Source organism: Urocitellus parryii, chromosome 13 (genome assembly GCF_045843805.1).
Source record: "Urocitellus parryii isolate mUroPar1 chromosome 13, mUroPar1.hap1, whole genome shotgun sequence".
Classification (NCBI taxonomy): Eukaryota; Metazoa; Chordata; class Mammalia; order Rodentia; family Sciuridae; genus Urocitellus; species Urocitellus parryii.
In genome coordinates, this window is record NC_135543.1 from 26,911,193 (window position 1) to 26,932,822 (window position 21,630).

Consider the following 21,630-nt stretch of genomic DNA (forward strand, 5'->3'; position numbering starts at 1 on the left):
GTCCTTAAAGAAAAATTCATAGCTTTATATGCTTATATTAGAAAAGAAGAAAGAGCCAAATCATTACTTCAGATTCCACCTTAAGAAGATACAAATAAGAAGAAAAGAACAATAGAGCCATTAGAAAAGACATTCCTGGACAAGGGCTTGGTCAGCTGGGCACAGTTTCCCCAGCCCTTAAGCAGTCTAGATGGGAACTTGTCCTAGGAGGTATCAGTTCCTAAAGAAGCAGGGCTTCTCATTTTCTGCTGTTGCCACAGCCAATAAGAAACTGTTAACTGAGGTTCTTGACTTTTGTTTAGTTGGTTGGTTGATTGGCTGTTTTTTGGTTGCGGGTGTCCTAGGAATATCCCATGCGCCTAAAGTCACAGAGTTAACCCAGAACCACGTTTTAGAGATTTTTTGTGTGTATGTGGACTTGGTCTCCATGCATTTGTTTTTCATTTGTGTCTAAACAAACAGCTCAATCTTAGTTTTCTCTGTCAATTTTCTTAAAACATGGCATGCCCTGGTTGCTATGCAGACCCTCGGGTTCTCTTCAGGAAGCTGGACTTCAAAATGCCAGCACCATCTGTGGGTGACTTCAGGCTACAAGAGCTCTGGAGACTTAGCTAAGTCAGGGCTGCCTATGGGCAAGGGAGGCTCTCATGCTCCTCCCACCCTCTGCTCACAGGTCCCATGTCCCTGTAGACCTCTGCCTAGACAGGGCTAGGACCATGAGGAGCAGACTTTGGTCTATGAGTTGCAAGGTCAGAGTTGGGATTGAGAAGCCAGGACTGAGAGAAGGAGAGTGACTAGGATGGGGACACTGGGGAAACGGGGCTGTGGTTCAAGGTCAGGGTCAGGTTATTGGACAAGGCAAAGAGATGGGGAATTTTTGAGATTCATCTCCAAAGAGCTGCTGCTCCCACCAGAGCTCAGGCCAAGATGCCCAGCTGAAGAAGCTGCTCCAGGAAAGCAAAGATATTCCAAATAAGGGCAAAAGTCTGGGGCAGCCTTAAACCTGGGGCTAGACAAGGCCTGCTGCAGAATTCCCAAATGACCTAGGGCAGAATTCAATGTTTTTTGATAGTTCTGTAAAGAAAAGGGGGAGGGGGCTGCTGCAGACATACTACCCCGTCCCCCAGAGGCTCCTTGCAGAGGGTGAGAGTAGCCCCTCCTACAATGCATTTCCTGTAATCCAATTACCAGGCTCCCATCTCCTGGCAGAAGAGGCCTCTCTGGGAAAGAGGGTTGGGATGCAGTTAGCATGATCACAATTACAAAACATCCCTGAGCACTGCTAGGCCAGCCCTTGCTGGAGCAGAGCTCATTATAAGGGAGGAGAAACTGCCCCTGCTGCACTGGAAACAGCTTTCTACCTGGGAAGTGAGGGCTGGATAGGCAGAGGGGGCTCAGGGATAGACCCAGGTAGAACTCTGAGACATGGACCAGCTTTGTTTCTTTGGACAGCAGGGGCCAAGAAGGAAGAGAAAATTTGGCTCAAGAAAGTAAGCCAGGGGACAAGCTAACACCTGCACTGTTCCTCCTGACATTTGACCAGGACAATCCCTTCCTATCACCTGTCCAATCTCACATGCTTCATTGGACCCCGTGTGTGTATTCAAATTACTCAGCCGTATGCAAAGGAGCTCCATGTGTGCTGAATGGAATCAAATTGAATTGACTTCACTGCTGAGGGACGGAATTTAATTCAAACCGCAATTAAATCTTCCTAATTTGAATCTGCTAATTAGAAAAAGGCTGGGTTAAGGTTGGCAGCAATGTAATCTATCTTTTAAGGGATTGTTCAATTTAGCAGAGAGTGTACCTGAGAATAAGCAGAGGACTGGGGACGACAGAACGTGCTGAACCAACTCTTCACTGCACTCAGAAGTGCCCCTGGCATTCAACCAATCAGAACTGCCCTTTTGAATCATTCCTAGGTGTCATGGAAGGGACTCCCAAAGCCACCCTTAACTAAGCCAGTTGCCTGACCAGATGGCTAGAAAATGACACAATGGCACATCCATTTTAAAAAGAGTCCATTCTTTCCATTAAGGGATTATTTTTATTTTTACTGGTTTTAAAATACATTTTTCACCTAACAGTTGCAAGAAAAACAAAGAATTCCTGAATACCCTCAACCCAGATTCTTCAAATGTTACCATCTTACTACTTTACTGTATTTTTATTTCCCTCTGTGTCTCTCTCTCTCTCTCTCTCTCTCTCTCTCTCTCTCTATATATATATATATATATATATATATATGTGTGTGTGTGTGTGTGTGTGTGTGTGTGTGTGTGTGTTATATACATATATAATATATGTCCACATACATACAGAATTACGTATATATGCACATATATAACACATTAATATACATACACACCCACACACCTCTGTGGAGAGACAATTTTTTAAACTGAACTCTTTAGAAATACATTGCAGACGTGATGCTCTTTACCTCAAAATCCTCAGCAAACTGCACATCTTTTAAAAGTATTTGAGGGTTCTAATCAGACCCTAGTTAAGATGAGCCCTCTTTTGAGCTAGAAACAGAGAGCTGGGTGGGGCCCAGGATCCAAAACCAAACAACCCTACATCCCAGGACAACAAAGGCCTCTGTGCCAAGTGCAGGAAATGATGGGAAGACTTCACAGGCGCCCTCTGCCTTGAGACTCAACAAAACCCAAACTCTCAGCTTTCTCCCCACCTTTACCTCCAAGGTGGCCAGCTATCTCCATCCCTCAACACCACTCCAACACCATCTCCATCCCACTCCTCCACCACCCCCTCCAGGAAGCCTTCCTCAACTCCCTCACCTCCTTGGAATTGTTCTTCCTGTGTTTCTCCCAGGGATCACTAGTTCATAGCTCCTCTGAACTTGGGAAATGTTTTGCATCCCTGACTCCCCGTCCCCTGCAGGACCATGAACCCTGGGCCCCAGGCTGGACACATGGTGGTGCCCAGTTACATCTGAGCTAATTGCTGGAACAAGGCCCAGGTGAAGCCATCTGGCCATGAGAGTGGCTGGGAACAGGCGCAAAGGCTGGGGACTAAGGACAAGGCTTCCTACATCATTCAAAGTGAAGGAAAACAAAAAATCCCTGGACCTGGCAAGACCCACCTTCTTCCCTCCCCTGGGACCCCAGAGACTCACCAGTCAGTGCCCTCAGCCAAATACCTGGGCTGAGGTGTCTGCAGTTGGTGGCCGAAGTCGAAGCTGGGGTGGAGGCGGTGGGGATGGACGGACACACGCTCCTGACTCCGCCTACACAGGAAAAGAAAGGGGTCCCAAGGTGTCAAGGGCTGCCTCAGCCAGCCCAGCTCCCAGGAGCTCTAAGTGACCCGGCCAACCTGAGGATGCCCCACTCCTCCAACCACCCACTGAGCCTACAGCCCACAGGGCAGTGGGCTCCACCTTCTCCTTCCCAGAGGCTCAGGAGTTGGTGACTCTGACATTCCAGCTGTCTCCAGGCTGCCCACTAAATTGACATCTCTCTCTAGGTGTGTCTGCAGTAGACCACCTGGCCCCCCTCAAACTGTCACCTCCTCAGCCTTTTCTGTTGCTCCTGCTCTGTCCCTAATGGACCATCTTCAAACATACAGAACCCTCTCCTGTTAGCCGTCTCCTCCTCTCCTCTGTTCCCACCATGTTCTTCTTCTCTTCTTCCTTCTCCATACTCTTCCAGTGTTCACGGCCCAAGTCAAAGCCTGCCTCCACCAGGAAGGCTTTCCAGAACACCCCAGATCATGGTGACCTCTCCTTCCTGACCCCTTCAACGCTCACCTGTTGTCCCAGGCACCCCAAACCCTGTGGCCGTGGAAGCTTAGGGCTTTAGCGATCATGCAGTCCTGTGGCTCTCAAAGTGCCCCAGCACCCTTGGGGGTCCCCGAACCCCTTCCAGTGGTTCAAGAGCTCAAAACAATATTCCTAACAAGACTATGATGTTATTTGCCTTTTCATCCTTATTTTCTCACAGGTGAACACTGGGGTTTCCTAGAAACTTTGTGCATGTGTTTCTGCAAGATTTAGTGCTGAAATAAACACAAAGACACAACTGTTTTCTACTAAGCTGAACATTAAAGAGATTTTCAAATACATTTTTAAAAAACTCATTCTTCTCACTAAATTTATATATAGTCATTTTTAATAAAAATACTTTATTGGTTTAACATAGTTTGTTGTTGTTTTTACATGAGTTCCTAAATAATTTTTAAATTTCTAAAATGGGAAGCATCAACATTCTAACCTACATAAACACAAGTTCTTTAAAGTCATTAATTTTTAAGAATGTAAAAACAGTTTGGAGAACCAAAAATTTGAGAACCATTATGGTAATCCAATTCTTTTTCTTAGCAATTTGAGGGTCAGAGAGGTGAGGTGATTTGCCCAGGTCCCCACAGCTACTTCAGACCCGTTTGATTGGTGTTGACTAAATTTCCTCTCCAGCTCTTTCATGGTATATAACTGGACTCTTTGACTAGACCATGGCTTTTGAAGGCAGAGCTGGAACCAACATCCTTTGGTATTCTTTATAGTTCTTGGGTGTTAGAATCGGTTGATCGGGAGACTCAGGGGTCCTCCCACATGGGCAAAAGGTCCACTGTGAGCATCATGGACTGCTAGTTACCCAACCCCCAACCCTGCACCTGGATGATGTGACAGGGACACATACTAGGGTCACAGTAGTGCCCACTGCCTGAAATGAATGTCACCAACTGAAGCAAAAGCTACCTCCTGCACCGTCTCCTGGTGACTACAGGCCCAGTTTGGCGGGAAGAAGCCAGAGTCCTTGCCTTTGGCCCTGCCCTCTCCCTACCCTTTTCACTGGCCCCGCCCCCTCTCCAGGTAGCCCACCTGGGGTGCGAGACCAGCCTGCGGTGCTGGGCTTCCAGGAGCTGCTGCTGCAGGAGGTATTGCTGGTGCAGGGCCTGAGGTAGGAAGGAGGGACCTGTGACGTCCTGGAACTGCAGGGTGGGCAGCGGGGTCAGCGACTGGTGGAGGGCGCCGCTGTGCTGGTGGGCCGGGGCCATGTGGGCGCTGAGGCCCGGCTGCGACTGCACGGGGTGGGCCAGCGGGAAGTCTGGGGCGAGCTGCTGTGGCTGCGGAGGGCCGAGATGGAAGTGGCGGCAGGAGGTAGCGTGAGGATGCTGAGACCTTTGAAAGGGGGCACCTGGGGAGGCAAAGACAGAGAAGTCAGAGGGTCCGAGAGGTGAGGTGACTTGTCCACCTCTAGGGGGTGGACGGACGCATGCTCCTGACTCCGCCTACACAGGAAAAGAACGGGGTCCCAAGGATCAACACCGGGGCCAGCCTGGAGCTGGTGAAACTCAAGACCCTTAGAACACAGCAATCCCATCGCCTTTATACAAAATGGTCATCTTTAATGCCACCAAGTAAAGGCTCTGCATGTTGTGCTGGAGGGGGGAAGAATGTGTATTTAAATAAATAGGTGAGCATCCTACTTATAAATAACACACTTGTTAAAGGGTTTTTAAGATCCCTAGCTGCGGTTTGGCTTTCTGGAATTAGACTTTTCCCATGCAATCTCATTGGCTGAAGCTTTTTAAAATAGATGTCACATAGAAAAAAAATGTAGGGCAGCCTAGCCAAGCTCTGAACTTCACTAAAGCCTTGGCTAGCCAAGACCCAACCAAGAGGAAGTCCTAATTTCCACAGAGGAAGCAACCAGAAGCTGCTTTGCATGCAGTTTTAAAGAGGGAGGGGAACTCACAGAAAATAATTGCTCTATTTAAATAATTATCAATTTATTACAGCAATGTAATTTCCTTAAAGACAAACATACTCAGGTATAAGCTGGGCTCAAGTGACATTTAATTTATTAGACTCTGGTACTTTTCTAAAGAAAATTGCATTTGATGACAGGAAAGCCTTACAAATGCTCCATGGGCAGAAGTCTAGATCTGGGTATTGGAGGAGACCTTTAAATGAGGTAAAGATGTCGACCTGGTACTGAAAGTCAGCAGATTCAGTACATCCCTGCTGTTTCCCAAACCCCGCCAAGATAAGAGCCAAGAAATAAAGAAGATAAACATACAAGGACAGATCCAGGAGGGGTGGCATCAAGCAAGCAAGAGTTGTCAACAGATTTTTAAAAGATGGAAATCAGATGGAGGAATTAGCAGAACTGAGAAATCAGAAACCAAGCATCTACCAAAGAGGCAATCAACAAGAAGGGGACAAGGCTTGCCACATGAGGCTGGAGGGGTCAGGAATTGGAGGCAGTGACTACTTTGCAAGTCATGAAAAAGAGGAAGACTAATGATAAGTCTATCTAAAGGGGCAGTTATGCATGGGGCTCATACCCTTTCCCATGCAGGGCAGTGACTTCCCCTCCCAGAAAGTCCCCAGTACAGCACCGTGCAAAACAGGATTAAGTGAAAATCTATCCATGGAACTTTGAGACTCTCTACCTTCTTCTGCCCCTTGGTTCCAAAAACCCTGTCATGAGGTGTGTGGACCCACACATCCTGGACTGGACACTGGAGAATGCTTCTCTAAAGAAAACCAGTGGTCCCAGAATGCTCGACAGATAGTTCCAGTTGGAGGCACCTCAATAAAATGGCTGGATTTAAGCTGGGGTTGTGGCTCAGAAGTGGAGCACTCACTTAGCATGCTTGAGGCACTGGGTTCGATCCTCAGCACCACATAAAGGAAAATAAAGATATTGTGTCCACCTATAACTAAAAAAGTAAGTATTAAAAAAAAAAAAAACTGGGTTTCCAACTGGAAATGAAGCCCATTAGTCAAAAAGTCCTTTGTCACACACAGGACTTCTGGAGAGCTTTTAGGAAGCTCTTTGACATGATCAGACAGCCCAAGGTGACCAGTCTCAGGAAGATTACAAAGTATAAGGTAGGGATCATACCAATTTTAAAAAGAAGAAAAAGAACTCAGAGGAGCAGGAAAAAAATTGCAAGAACTAGAAGGAAAATAAATTTCAAAACATTGTAATTAATATCCTCTGAGAAATAAGATGTTGGATCCAGGAAGCTCTTTTAAAGGGAGCAATGAGAACACAAGACAGAGAGCTCTTAGAAATTATAAATACACGAGGTGAAAGGTGAAGTTTAACAGCAGGGATGGAGATGAAGTCGGGGACATTTCCCAGGAAGCAGAATGAGAAAAGGTTGGGCAGAAGCCTCCCTGCACATTTCACTAGTAAGAGGGAAAGAACCTAAGAAACACTGAAGAGCAAATTATGAAAAGAATTACAAAAACTACTTCCCAGAACTGAAGGTCTGTGTTTCTAGATAGGAAAAACCCTCTGTGTGCCCAGCAAAAGAGATGAGGACCAGAATCTCGGACTGAGGCACCACATTGTGAAATGTTCAAACAGAACAAAGAGACAATCTTCTAGCACCTTCCAGAGAGAAATCAGATAGATCCCATGCAAAAGATCAGAAATCAGAATAGCATGGGATTTTTCAAACAATACTAAAAGCTTAAAAAGTACAGAAGGACTGCCTCCTGAGGGGGGGGGATGTTCTTCAATCTAGAATTCTCTGTTCAGCCAAACCATTAATCAAAGTGGGAATAAAGCCATTTTTTTAAAAAAATTAACCTTCTTATTATCCTTTCTCAAAGATGAACTGAATCAAACCAAGAAATAAGAGCAATGAAATAGGGGGTTGTGTCCCAAAGGTGGGGTATTCCCAAGCTGTTGCAGGGGCTCCTCATCGCCGTGAGTATCTCCAAATATTCAGAGGGGAGGGGAATGAAAACAATAAGATTGCTAATAAATATGGCTATGGCTACAATAAAAATAATATTTGAAGGAATTTTACATATTGATTGAGAATTTGGTAAGAATGTGTAAAAATAACAAAGCAATGAGTAATGATTACTTCCAGGAAAAAAAAGTTGCACATGAAAGTGCAATTATTCTGCACCACTTGGCTCAGCAGTAAACAACATTTATATATTAACAAATAAAACTGCTAGAACAGAAAAGGACACTTGTTCCATAATATGAAGAACATAGACAGTGTCAGAAACTGAAAAAAATCAACAAATTGCATCTAATCATTTATTTTGAAATTTATTTAGTAATTTATATATATCAGGAAGTAAATGCCTGAAGAAGGGTTGGAAGTGCTGAGCTGGAGGGAGTTTGACTGACAAACTCGGTCAGACAGAGTTTGACCAAGGTGAGGGCAGAGGCCAACAATAGTTGTTTTACTACATGTGTCTTATATCGATCTAGTGAAGTTTGGAAATGATGTGTATGTCATTGATAGACGTAAAAAAAAAAAAGAAAAAGACCACCAGGTGTGTGGCACACTACACCTGTGTAATGCCAGCAACTCAGGAGGCTGAGGCAGGATGATTGTGAATTTAAAATCAGCCTCAGCAACTTAGTGAGGCCCTAAGCAACTTAGCAAGAGAACTTGTCTCTAAATAAAATATAAAAAAGGGCTGGGGGGTGTGGCTCACATCCTGGATTCAATCCCTGGGTTAAAAAAAAAAAACAACAACAAAAAAAAACTATTTATTTCCTAAAAGAAATGAAAAGAAAAACTTTCTGCTTGATTCCAAGTGTGCCAGAACTGTCTAGAACCTTAATTTCCATAAGTATTCCAAATAAGGTCAGGACCCTTCTGCCTTTCAAATTGTGACTTTGATGAGTCCAGGCACTGGGTCCCCTGCCCCTCACTTCGCCACCCAGCCCTGCTAATAGATTTATAGCTTGAGCCATTTTGGTCAGTAAAATTTTTAAGTAGTCACCTTTCAAAAATAAAAAGAGATAGGTGAAGTTAATTTTTGTTACTTAACTCAATATATCCAAAATATTACTTTAACATGTTTTTGTTATAAGAAAGTATTGAGATATCCTACGTTCTTTTTTTTTTTTCCCATAAGCCTTTGAAGTCTGGTGTTATTTGTTCTTACAGCACATCTGTTGGGCCTAGCCACATTTCAATTGCCCAATAGCCACTAGTGGTTAGTAGCTTCCATATGAGACAGTGTGGCTCTAAAGGACAAAAGCCAATCCCATACGTGGAGCCAAGGACTTTAACCAAGTTTCTCCGCGGGCTTGCCCTCAGGTGGAGAGCCCCCAGTGCTCACTGGTGAGGTCAAGACCTGCCTAGCCTGGATTAAAGTTCCATCCTGCCACAGATTCCACCAAGCCCTCCCCAGCCCCCATGTGTGGGTCAACTCAGAATTCCAGGCACTTGGGTACATTCCCACTGAGGACCTTTGCTGGCATCTCACCAGTGCCTTCCCCAAATCTTTAAAGGTCTTGCACCACCTCTGCGCTCTTCCCCAAATGCCTCCCTGCCCACCAGCCCCTAGAGTCACCCTCCTCCTCCCAGCTCTGTAGAAATCCCTGCCTCTCCCACCCATTGGGCACCTGCAGTTGCAACCTTGAGCTGTCCCTCACAGTGACCGCCTCCACCAGCTGAGCTCAGAGCCCTCACTCTTTCTGGATCCCCAATGCACCTGCTTGGTGCTGGTGCTCAGGAAATACCCCAGTGTATGCCTGACTATTGGAAGGAGTGAGGGGACAATAGTGTCTCAAAGGGACTGAGGTCCTGAAGCTGGATGAAGGCAAATTTGAAATTGAATGGGAAAGAGAGGGGCATGTAGGCCCCAGGCGAGTCTGGGTTTTAACTGCGCATGGCAGGGATGGGTCAAGTGGATGGTCAGCATCCCCCCTCTGGGGCCCTGGTGGAGCTTCTCCTGCTGCTAGGAATGGCAGTGGCCTCCCGCTCTCCCACAACCCTCCTGCAGGGGGAGCCTCCTTTGCCCCAGGGAGCCTGCAGGTTGCTGTGAAGGCCCACAGAGCAGAGGATGGATGGCCCAGCTTGAGGAGGTTTCTGCCTCCTGCAGCCTGGGCCCTCCAGTTGACACACTGGGAAGTGAGAGCAGATGCCCCTCAAAGTGGGCTGCAAAGGAAAAGTGCATAAATGTTGCTGTGTTCCATAATATTTCAGGCAATCTCTGCCTGCCAAGGTCCTTTGACTTCCTTTCTGGGACTCTGCACCCCTTGCCTGTCATCTCCACCCCCATCTCATCTCCATCCCTCAGCCTCATCATCCTGCTCAGAAGCAAATTGAAGCCAGGAGACCCCCCCACACACACCATTCTGAGCCTTTGGACCTGTGCTCAGCCCTATGTCACATAGACTGTGACAGTATTAGGTAACAGCTGCTCTGTTTGGTCTTGAAGACCCAGGGAATGAAGCTCGGGAATACACAGGTCTGTGACAAACCAATGACCAGTGAGATCTAAACAGCAGCGACATCCCCACATGCCTCCCCCATTAGTAGACAACCTGCAGTTCTTCCCATTAGAGTCGCTCTTTCAGGTTAAAAAAATAATCTCCAGATGTCCCTGATTACATGATGCATTTATCATATTTCCCCAAGGCCAAAATGCCACCAATTGAAAGATCCATCATGAGCTAAATAATGCCTTCAGGGAGTGGGGAGAAAGAAGGGTTTCCCAGAAACAAGAAAAGAAAAAATAATAAAATAAATAAAAGCCCAACATTAAATAAACACATCAATCGTAAGACATGAAATTAGTTTCAGAAGAAAAAAAATGTGTCTTAGGATTCTGGAAATTGATGCCAATGATTAGTGCCTCCTGAGACATGGCTCGAGCTGTAGCTTCCGGCAGGGGGCTGGGCTTGAGCAAGGCAGGTGCAGACCTGAAGGGGGAAAGCCTGGGGCTGGCCCTGCACAGCTGTGACCAGGGAAGCCCACAGGTGTGCAGCTCACCTGATGCCCACTGGTCCACCTGGGACACAAAACAGGTGCTCCACAAATGCCTGGGAACCAGTGGCTGCTTCATGCCTTGTAGGCAAGGAGCCTAAACAGGCTGACAGCTCTAGAAAGGGCGGCTCTGGGTTTTAACTGCGCATGGCAGGGATGGGTCAGGTGGGATGGGTTAGCATCGCACGACCCCGATGGGGAAGGAAAGGAGAAGGAAAGGCAGGGCACACAGGGCTCAGGGCTGGGGGAAAGGTGGTAGAGACAACAGTGAGGAGGTGCTGAGTCTAGAATGCTCTTTGACTGCCTGGGACACCCATGACACCCATCTGCTAAGGGACAGACTAGAGATCTGAATGCAGGTGTTGCCTGATGGCCGTGTCGAGAAGGTACCTGCAGAGCCCCGGGAGCTAGGAGGCTTGACAAGCAGAGGTGACAGTGCAGGGGGCTATGGTCTGAAAACCCCAACTGCCATGTTGTCATGTTGTGGTGGGGGGGACATTAGGAGATGATGAGCTCTCATGAAAGAGATTAGTTTTCTTATCAAAGAGCCCAGAGAGCCAGCTAGCCCCTTCCACTCTGTGGGGAAAGAGCTGGAAGGTGCTATCTGTGAAGAAGGTGGACCTCCCAGGACACCTTCCCTGCGGGGCCTTGATCTTGGACTTCCAGACTTTGGACGTGTGAGTGATAAACATCTCTTGTTCAGTAGTTCTCTAGTCTGTGCCTTTTGTTATAACAGCCTGAAAAGACTAGGACCGGCCTGCTTGTGAGTACACACACACACACACACACACACACACACACACACACACACCAGTATTCATCCTACTCCGTTTGAAAGTGACTCTTCATCCCCAAGACTCCATGACTGAGAGGCACCACTTTGATGCCCTCAGATGAAGACAGAGATGAAGACACGGCTGAAGGAGAGAACAGGTGGTATTAGAAGCACCACAAGGGCCCCTGATGCAGCCCTGCCTGCTGCCCGCCCAGGCCTCCTGGAGACAATGGCCTTCTGCCTGCAGGTGTCTAAAGCACAGACAGAGTCCTATCACAGGCTGGCCACCCGACCAGGACCAGACCCACCCCCTCCTCCGGACACAGGAGACCCTGGGAGGGGAGGATGGAAACCAGACCCTCTAGGGCCTCCAGGGAAGCCAGAGGCTGCCTCCTCCCCAGGCTGGTTCTCAGGGTGTCCGGTTTCCTGATGTGCCTCAGCTCATTGACCTGGTGCCACTCCATCTCAGCACTGGGGCAGAACAGGGCCATGGCAGAGTCGGGGGAGGGGAAGGGGCACTCGGGTTGTGTGGGAGCATAGGTCAGGGGTCTGGCTGCTGGGATGGCAGGGCTGAGCCTCATCTCTGGGACTCAGCGTTTAACCCTTTTTGAAAAAGCCAAGGAAACCATCTTTGCAAAGCAGCTGTCTGCCCACAAGAGGCCATGAGGAAGCTGTCGCCACAGAGAAGCTGTCCAAGCAAGAGAGGTGTCCGTGTCAAGGCTCCATCTGAGAGGCCGGGGCACCTCCCCCCGCAAGTCACAAGAGACCTCTCCGGGCCTTAGTTTTGCCAGCTTGTGGCCTGGGGTGATGCCTGGTTGGGTCCACCTGCTGGAGCCTCGCAGCCAGCAGGGCCCTCATGCTCTCCTCCTGTTCATGGAAGCCAAGCAGAAGCACAGGAAGACACCCACAGACTGTTGTGGCCACCCCACTGTCCCACAGCTGGACTGAGATGACTGTGAGAAGTGGGCAAAAAGCGGAGAGAGGCAGGGATGCTGTCAGCATGGCTGTCCCAGATTGCCACACAGCACTGTCGCTGTTTCTGAGCATTCCATTTCCCACCCGAGCTTCGCCCCTGCTCCCCCACTTCCCTGCGTGTTCTTCCCTCTCATCTGTCCCAGAACCCCAGACTCCTTGCCTGCCTCTGGGCCCTTGATGGCAATTCTCTGCCCCAGCACTGCCACCATTCCTCACAGACTGTCACATCCCGCCCACCCTCCACTCCCCAGGGTGATGGCAAGGCCCCTCAGAACCCTCAAGCTCTTCCCAAATGACAAAGCTCCCCTCTCCCGTTGACTCGTGGCATTTAGCTTATGATACTTGGCATCTTGGCTGTGTGCAAATTTCATCTCCAGTAATAAGCTGGGAAGTGAGTGGTTTCAGAGTAAATACCATGAGGCAAATGTCCTTGGTTCTTAGAAGGAGCTTGGGGATAAGAGAGTGGCGGGAGGTGGAGGGGGCCGTAATCGTAAAAGGGAGGAGGGGGAGGTCCATTATCTTAGAGAATTTGAGGACTGAATTACCAGCTGAGAGGAAATATGATTCTTCATGACATCATCAGATACGCCAGGCAAATGTGACTCAGATCATGGGACCGTCATCCTACAGATGGAGACCTCGAGGCTTGGAAATGAGAGCTGTTTTGTCGCAGGGCTTTCCTGTAGTCCAGGCCTCCTGAGTCCCAGTACAATGTGACCCTGTGCCTTTCTTGTCACAGCCCCTCCTCCCTGGATATGATACTTCAATATTCATACATGTCTACACAAGGTCATCCCAGAAAGGAATCCACATGCCCAAGTGACCTCAGAATGGGAATGACATGTGGTAGCCCTGGTGGTCCTGTGTCCCCTCCCCTTCTGCCTTCTCTCTAGGAAGCTCCCTAGGAATTAGCCTACTCCCGCCCAAGGGAGTAACCTGGAAGTGGCAAAGCCCCAGCTGCTGGTTTCCATGGGGAACAGTCTGGAATCTCTCTGTGAAGGGCTGAGCAGTGGCCATGGTGGTGAGGTTGCTTAGACACGAGCCAGTCCATCTTGGCCAAAATTCTCAGGTCCCCTCTGTAGCCTAAGAGGAAGGACAAGACCAAGAACAGGCAGGGGTGGGGGTGATGGGGGGAGGCTCTAGCAAGACAAATCCTACAGCACCTCTAACTGACCCAAATCCCTGGCACAAGGTCTAACTGGTCAAAAGGATGGTGGAAACTTCACTGAAACCAATTCAGGTCACCTGGTGCTAAGAGGGACATTGATGAACCGAACTCTGATGATGAAGAGTGTTCTGAGGGGATTCAAGTGGTCTGGCATGGGCAACAGTTGGAGACTTGGGTGCAAGCAGAGGAGGGGGCACTCAGTCAGGTCACAGCTGCAGTCAAAGGTGTAAAATTAATATTTTCTTTTCTATCAAATTTAAACCTGTAATGCAACACACAAACATGTTTACTGTAACTTGAACTTCACAATGTATAATGGAGCCATTTTTAAGTTAGGAAACCAAGTGGTCAGAATGTAGCCATTTTTAAATTCCCTAGCAGGTATCCTATCACAACGATAGCCTTTTCCCCATGCCCTCTGTAATTTTAAATTACTAATCACATAGATTGTAACCATGAACTTCTCCTATCAGAGCAAGGGGCTCTGATAGGGTTAAAAGCAGGCGAACTGCCCTCCCAGGGGTGCTTGCTTGCACGCTTCTTTTGGGGGGCACACCCTTCTGCAGAAGTACAGTTTTGCCTTGCTGACCCACTTCCAAGCACATGTTTGATTTCTTGCTGCACCTTGGTCAGTCTAACAAAGGGACAAAGCTCTTTCTAATAGGCAGATTTGAGTCCATAAAAGGAAGACATTTTTCAGAAAGTGTCTGTCCCCCAGAGTTCCTCATCCTTGCAAATGCCCACACAGAGGCCAACTAACTGTCCCACAGAGGAGCATGAACACAAGCAGGTTAAAGGCCCTTCTAGACCCTCCATGAGACAAAGCAAACTCCCTGAAACATCTGCTCTCATTCTCTTCCCTTCATACAGGGTGGACTGATCATAGTTGAAATTGCCAACTAGTCAGCACCCATCTGTGATGTCTGGGAGAAGGGAGGGAGGAGCTGGCATCCAGGAAAGCAAGCCTGGGGTCCTTGGGGACCTGGCACCTGAGCCAGGGTGCAAAGAGGAGATGCAAGCCAGAGGCTGGTGTCCTAAGACAGGCTTCGCATTCTCCTCCACCGACCCACTGAGGAGTCTTCTCTTCCCTTCCCTTCGCAGAATTCTGTTTCTTAATCTCCAGAGCCCACACTGATTTCTGCAGCCTGGGAGACATTCAAACTGTGGCACTAGGGAATACATCCTTTGGGATTCATTCAGATGCAGAATGTTTGGGAATGTGCCACAGGGAAGAGGGGGAAGGGCAAATTGCAAGGAATCTGAATGGCAGGACTAGGAATCTGGGGTACATTTCATAAACTAACACTTGGTTATAAATCAGTCAAATCAGAAATGAAAATGAAAGTGGGCAGCTGCCCAGAATCCAAATGCCTAGGTCATTCTTCCTGGTTTCCTGGCCTCTTCCAGTTAACTCAGTTTAACCTCTTCTCTTCTGGTCTGATTAGCCCTGGAGGCCTATTCCCTGTCTCATCCCCTCAGGCTGCCAGATGTCTGCTTTTCTTACTGTTCAAATGTGTTCCCTGTCCAATGGAGGACACCTGGGGCCTAGATAGGAAGTGATAGCCCAAAGGGGTCCTTAACACCCCACAGCAACTTGGAGATGCTTCCCCAGGGCCAGTCTTTGATCTCTGATGAAAAGCTCAGCTTTTTCCAAGGAACCCAATTCTGGTTTTGAAAACACTAAAGGGAGGATATTTTGCATCCTTAAGAAGCCTACTTATCCATGGTTTTGAGACAATTAAATAGCAAACTCCTAGCCAGAAGCAAGGCCTGGTATATGGGTCAGTGGCCCCAAGGCCCAGGAGTAAGGGGAGGAAGCATAGGAGGAGTAATTGTTCAGAGACAGAGTGCAACCAGAAGAGAAGCTCTGTGGGTAATGGAACAAGTCTTCAGGGCCGCCCATCTTAGAAGATGCCTTTCTCCATCTAAGCCAACAAGGCCTCTGCAAAACTTCTTACCGCAGATGTCACAGGGCATTTTGTGGACAGCATCTACAGTCAGAAGCTGGTGCACTCTGTGAGGGCAGGACTTTGGATGTTGATACTGGATACTGGATGTTGATATGGATGTAGGATTTACTGAATGAATGGATGGCTGTCCATGAATGCCTGAACACACCACCGGAAGCAGCGTCTTGCTAAAATGTTTGGTAGGATGCAGGCGGCTGCCTCCCCGTCCTGGAGGCCCTCATGGATTTGCACAGCTGGAGAGGAGCAAAGGCAGTTCAAGCAGTCTTGAAAAACTGCAGATAGAAAGATTGAGAACTCTGTGCTGAGTACAGGGGCCTGTTGCAAATCCAGTGTGGAGTGCATGAGCCGTCAGTGTGGATCACACAAAACAACCCGAGACACAATTTCAGACCCAGAACAGCAGCCCTCCTGCTGCCACTCATGGCCAAGAGCAGAAGGCCTGCACTGGGCCACACTGGGCAGCTTTGTAAACCATGTGCCCACCCTCTTGATCAAGAATTCAGATATTCCTCTATCATTGCATTCTTGATAGAAACCCAAATAAATTTTTAAAACCCTCAAGCCTCAACAATTTTCAGGAAGTCCTGGGTGGCTCCTGGGCCCACCTCACAAGATCATTGCCTGGTGTCCAGAATGGTAGAGAAAGTTCAGATTGCAGTTTCCACTGGGCCCTTCCCGTGGAGGCTACAGGGCACACGTTACAGGCACACTGGCCCAGTGCTGGGGACACTATGGAGAGAACAGGAGGTTACCTCTTTCCTGGACCTCCACTGCTCCCAGGAGAATTCTGATGACATGCTCCCTGCACTCCTCTGCTCTGGCCCTGGGACTCTGCACTCATAAGTGCAGTGATGCAGAAGAGTGGAGGAGGGGAATTGGGACCGTGGCTTTTCTCAGGAGCAGATACATTTTAAGGAGATGGGTGTTAGAAAGTTCTAATGGCAGGATTTCAGACTATAGCCTGCCCTGAGCAACTTGGGAGCAGTTGACCTCTCCGTGCCCCTGAAGCCAGACCACATCAGCAGCTGGGTCTCTGCTTGCTTTCAGAGGGAGCTGGATTCACAGGCAGGATAGCTCCTGGGCATCTACCCCGTCCAACCCGTGTGTATGTGTGTGTGTGTGTGTGTGTGTGTGTGTACAGAGAAGGATGTGAGGGAGGATGTGGGTGGAGAGAGAGAAGGTTGTAAAAGAGAACAGGTAAAAGATAGAAAAGAAAGAAGAGAGAGGCAGAGGATGCCTAGGAGAAGCAGGGCCCATCTCAGATCACCTCAAAAAAAAACCCATCAATCCCTTGGCTGCCCTGGTGTGGCCTGTGATTGTCCCTGTCCAGGCAGGCATGGTCCCGTAGTGCCCTTTCTCCCTCTGCTCATCACTTGGAATCCTATGTAGTTATTGCAGGCCAGCGTCCCCTCCACCAGGTCACGCCAACAGGAACAAGAGGCCTCTCAGGCCAATACTGTGCCCACTCCTGTGGAGGAGAGCCCTGGGCAAGCCCTCAGGGGAGCAAATGGGCCACATGGCCCCCTGTCTCTGCATTTCCACTTTCTGATCTGCAAAATGAGCAAGTGGCATCTCACTCTCCCAGGTGGCAGGGTGAATAGAATGAAGCGTCACCTGTGAAAGTGACTCCCAAAGTGAGACCCATCTCTCTTCCACTAGGCCGCCCAGGCTGGCTCCAGACAAGCCGCTCAGGGCCTTCCCGAACTGGAGACACTCCAGAATGCTGAGAGCACCTGCTCCTCCTCAATCCTTGCTCTTCCTCTTCCAAGCCCCAGCATGATTTGGTGTGAAACAGCAGGCAGGGGAGAGGAGCCAGGCCACCTGTCATCAGGCCACCCAAAGGAACCTGCCAACAGAAGCACCTGGCTGGCACCCTACTTCTAGGACCAACTCCGCAACATAGGGGAGGAGGATACAGTAACAGCATTCCCACCAGAGCCAACCCCCTGCAGGAGAGAGTCGCGCTCCTCTCCCTTCTTCACAGCACACATGTGCAGAAGAGGGTGACAGATCAAATCCCTGCTGTTGGAGAGGGTGAGCTTGCAAGACTTTCTGTCTGTTCAGAGAGAACGGAAAACATGGAGAAGCCAAAGAAAGTGGCAAGGCTCTGCGAGATAAACCACACCTAACCCCACCCGGTTCTGCCCCAGCAGTCTGAGGAGCACAGCCAGACGCCTGCTCTTTCTGGGTCTCACACTCTCCTGCCACATCATTGCATTTGATTCAGAACCTGACTATTCATTCACCAAAGATTGATGGTTTGCCTACTGTGTGCCAGCTATTGTCCCAGGGGCATGGAGGTAGCCTTGAATAAAAGAGTCAAAACCCCTGGCCCCTGTGGAGCTGTGGTTCCGTTCTGCACTGCACAGGGTGCAAAATGAGCAAGTGTGAAATGTAGCGGGTCCAAACTGATGAGCATCAGACTTCAAAGACTTAGTACAAAATATGTTAAATCAAAAACTTAAAATTAATCGCATGTTGAAATTAAAATATTTGTAATAATGGATATTATAAAATAAATTTCACCTGCTTCTTTTTGCTTTTTAAAATGTAGGCTGCCAGAAAATTTTTAATCGCATATGTCTTACATAGTACTTCTATTGGATTATATAGCAATAAGTAGATACATAAGAACACATGTCATTTATTGATGATGGTGAGAGAAAATGGAAGTGGAGAAGGATGAGGTGGGGAAGTGATTCCATTTTAAATAAGATGGCCAGGAGAACCTTCACTGAGAAGGTGACTTTTGCATAAAAAGCTAAAGGAGGTAGCTTTATGAACTGCAAATGCACAGGCCCTGTGGTGAGAGCAAGCCTGGCATTTTGAGAAACCCTAATGGGTTTGTGTGATAGGAGGTTAGTGAGATGGATCTTGGTGAGGGGGCGGGGACAGATCATGCAAGATCTTGCTGGTCATCATAGGTGTTGACTCTTACTGAGTAAGAAAAGGAGCAGAAAACTGATAGGTTTGACTCTCTTTTGTTGTTGTGTTTAGAATAGGCTGCAGAGGACAAAGGAAAGAAAGTACAACCAGGAAAGGGAGGACGGTTTCTTAGGGCCTTAAGGCTGAGGGAAGGGAAAGGAATGGTTACATGCAAAATATATTTCATTTCATCGATCACGGTGACCAAATTTGCTCCTGGTTTGGATAGGGAACATGAGAGAGGACAAGATCTCGATCTTTTATCCTGAGCAACTACAAGAAGAGTATAGTTGATAGTTTGCAAAATTGAGCACCCCCAAAGCTCTCATCTACCGCAGCTCCTCCCACCAAGAGGCGGAGTCTAGGTCCCCACCTCTGGAATCTGGGTTTGGCCATGTGACTGACTTTGGCCAATAAAATATAACAGAAGTGACATCATGCATGCCAGTTCTGAGCCTAGGCCTCCAGAGACCCCACTGTTCCCATTCTCTAACCCCAGTCCCCATTCTCTCTCCCAGTCCCCTGCCGCCATAAGCACAAGCCCGGGCTAACCTGCTGGAGGATGAGAGGCCTGAGAAGCAGAGAGGGACTGTCTCAGCTACCCGAGCAGCTGACTACAGAAACACAGTGAACCTAGATGAGACCAAAAGGGCATCCCAGCTAAACCTAACCCAACTGACCACCCACAGAACTGTGAGCTGGGGTAAATGTTGGTGGTTTCAGGGCCACGTTTTGGAGTAGTAGTTGTATAGAAAAATCTAGCTGTTACAGATGGCACTGCTTGCTGTTCAGTGTGGTGGGGACTCAATTTTGAGTTATGCTCTGATTGATTTGCATGTGAGTGTAAATGCTTAGAGAAAGAACCTCTTTTCTCTCCCAGTGACACCCAGTGCACCCTCAGGATGTGGCTGGATAGAATCTGGGTGCTCAGTAACCGCTAGATGGACAGATAGTGGGTGGATGGATAGATTAAGTGGATGGTTTATTAATTGCCACCCAATTCACCAGCCAGGTCCCTGTGTCGCCCTCTCCTGACAAAGTCAGAAGAGCTTTAACTGCCCCCTCCCCCCCTACCCACTGTCCCTTAAGAGTTCGCAGGTTCATGAACCTTGATTTCCTAGATCTTTAACCAGCGATAGCAACAGAGAATGGAAACCCACAGACCTGTGTATTTCCTTGAAAACGTGAAGCTGTGATTTTTAGCTTGGATTTTGACCTCCCACACCCAGCCTTTTCCCAGATGTGCTGGCAGACAGACAAATCAATTGTTTTGAGTTGTTCTTCCTCTCCACCCCCATGACATGTTAATGAGCAGTGAAGACGCCAGCCGCAGAGTCAGCAAGGCTGAGGACCGGGGCAGCCAGCTGGTGCAGCGCTGGCTGTCCTAACCCTGCCATCCCGAGCTGGCTTCCGTTTCCCCTGTTTCCGGCTTCCCTGCCCAGCTGTCCCCTGATCCTGGTGCGCTGGCTTCCTTGTGAGCTCTGCTTCCTTGTGAGCTCTGCTCTGGGCCCTCTGTCATGGCCCCAGTAATGGCAGTGGATCACTTCACCTCTCACAGAGCTTTCCCCAAGCTCTGCCCCAAGACCACTCTGTGCAGTGAATTGTGAAGAATATCCGCAAGTTAGAGATGGAGAAACTGAGGCCCAGAAGGTTAGAAAGACCTGCCCAATATCACATGGTCCAGGTTGGGGATTCGAAGCCTGTGTTTCTGGTTCTTGGCCTTCCTGTTGGCAGTGCCTACAGGATCCTGGTTTGCCAGTCCCTTCACTGTCAGCATCATCAAAACATGTTCTCAATAAAGGGACAAGTACGTTTGGAAGGGGCCCCGAGCCAGTCACCAGTGAGGCCATGGTCTGGGGTCTCACATGGCCCTTGTTTCAAGGGTGTCTGTCAGTCTCCGGTCAAGGTCATTGGGCACTGGGAGAGATCTCCCCCAGGCCCTGGTGGCTGCTACCCACAAGGCAGATTTGGTTTCTGCTCCCTCACCTGCCCTATCTTCTGGGCTTTGTCTCCAGATGTCACCTAAAGCTAGTGAGATGCCCATGAGTTGAGAATAAAGGACTTGGGGTGTAGATGAAGCCTGATCTCACACTTCCTCCTGAGCTTAGGTATGGATCCACGCTTCCAATGTGCGGTGCTATGAAGATGCCTCCCAAGCCTGTCATGGCCTCTCATTCAGCATTTCCCAGTGACAGTCCCCTATGGGGGCCTAGGGAGACTCTGAAGACCAGGATTCCACTTGCTATGTTTGCCCTGCTGGGGTCTGAGAGCTGGATGTATGTGTGCACACGTGTGTGAGCTGTGTGAGTGTGCTTTGTGTGCACATTTGTATGTGCATATTGTGTAGTATATGTACATGCATGTGTGTTAGTGTAGAGAGTGTGTGTAGGTGTGAATGTATACGTTTGCCTGTGTGTGTGTGTCTGTGTGTGTGTGAACATCAAGGGCAGCTGTGGCCTTGAGTATCCACCTGCCCCATGGCCTGCTGGGATTAGTCAGGCCTTCCTGTTGGCAGTGCCCACAGGACCCTGGTTTGCCAGGCCAATTATTATTTTTCTATTAAATAACTGTTGTCTGCCAACATAATAGAGCAAGAGGAAAGGATTTTTCCTGAAAGACACCATGGAATGTATCTGCTTGGAAAGTCAGGCAAGTGACATTTTCAAGTCCAGCCTTACATACTATGTGACCTTAGGCAAATATATCTTAGCCTCTCTGAACCTCAGCTTCCAGATGTGCAAAGTACACATAAGAATGTTGCCTCCCAGACTGACATGGATCGGATGAGATGTGGTGGGGGAGACAGTAAAGTGCTTTGACTATGATAGAGACTCACACCAATGAGGCCTGGTGTCACAGATACTGCCACAAACAAACTCAGGAGCCAGAGAATGCTGTACTAGCTTGGATTAAGTTGTGGTTTAGGTCACAGTGTGTATACAGCAAAATTAATATGCAGATGATTCTAGAAGAATCCATGAGGCATGACCACAGAGCTTCCTCATGAAGAGAGAAGCTGGGCATCTGGGCTGCCTATGCTGTCTCTCATCTGTCCATCCATCATCCACCTGCCCTTCTGTCATCTCCTA

The 21,630-nt window shown here is 48.5% G+C and overlaps 1 protein-coding gene across 1 annotated transcript in view; it reads right to left on the reverse strand.

Moving 5' to 3' along the window:
- The window catches only part of Ark2c (arkadia (RNF111) C-terminal like ring finger ubiquitin ligase 2C), a 107,335-nt gene that overhangs the window by 15,484 nt on the left and 70,221 nt on the right, over positions 1-21,630 (reverse strand). Inside the window, exons 2-3 of the mRNA XM_077792368.1 lie at positions 4,844-5,159; positions 3,143-3,253 (exon numbers count right to left, since the gene is read on the reverse strand). Coding sequence (XP_077648494.1) covers positions 3,143-3,253; positions 4,844-5,159 — 427 coding nt within the window. The remainder of the gene's footprint in view (positions 1-3,142; positions 3,254-4,843; positions 5,160-21,630) is intronic.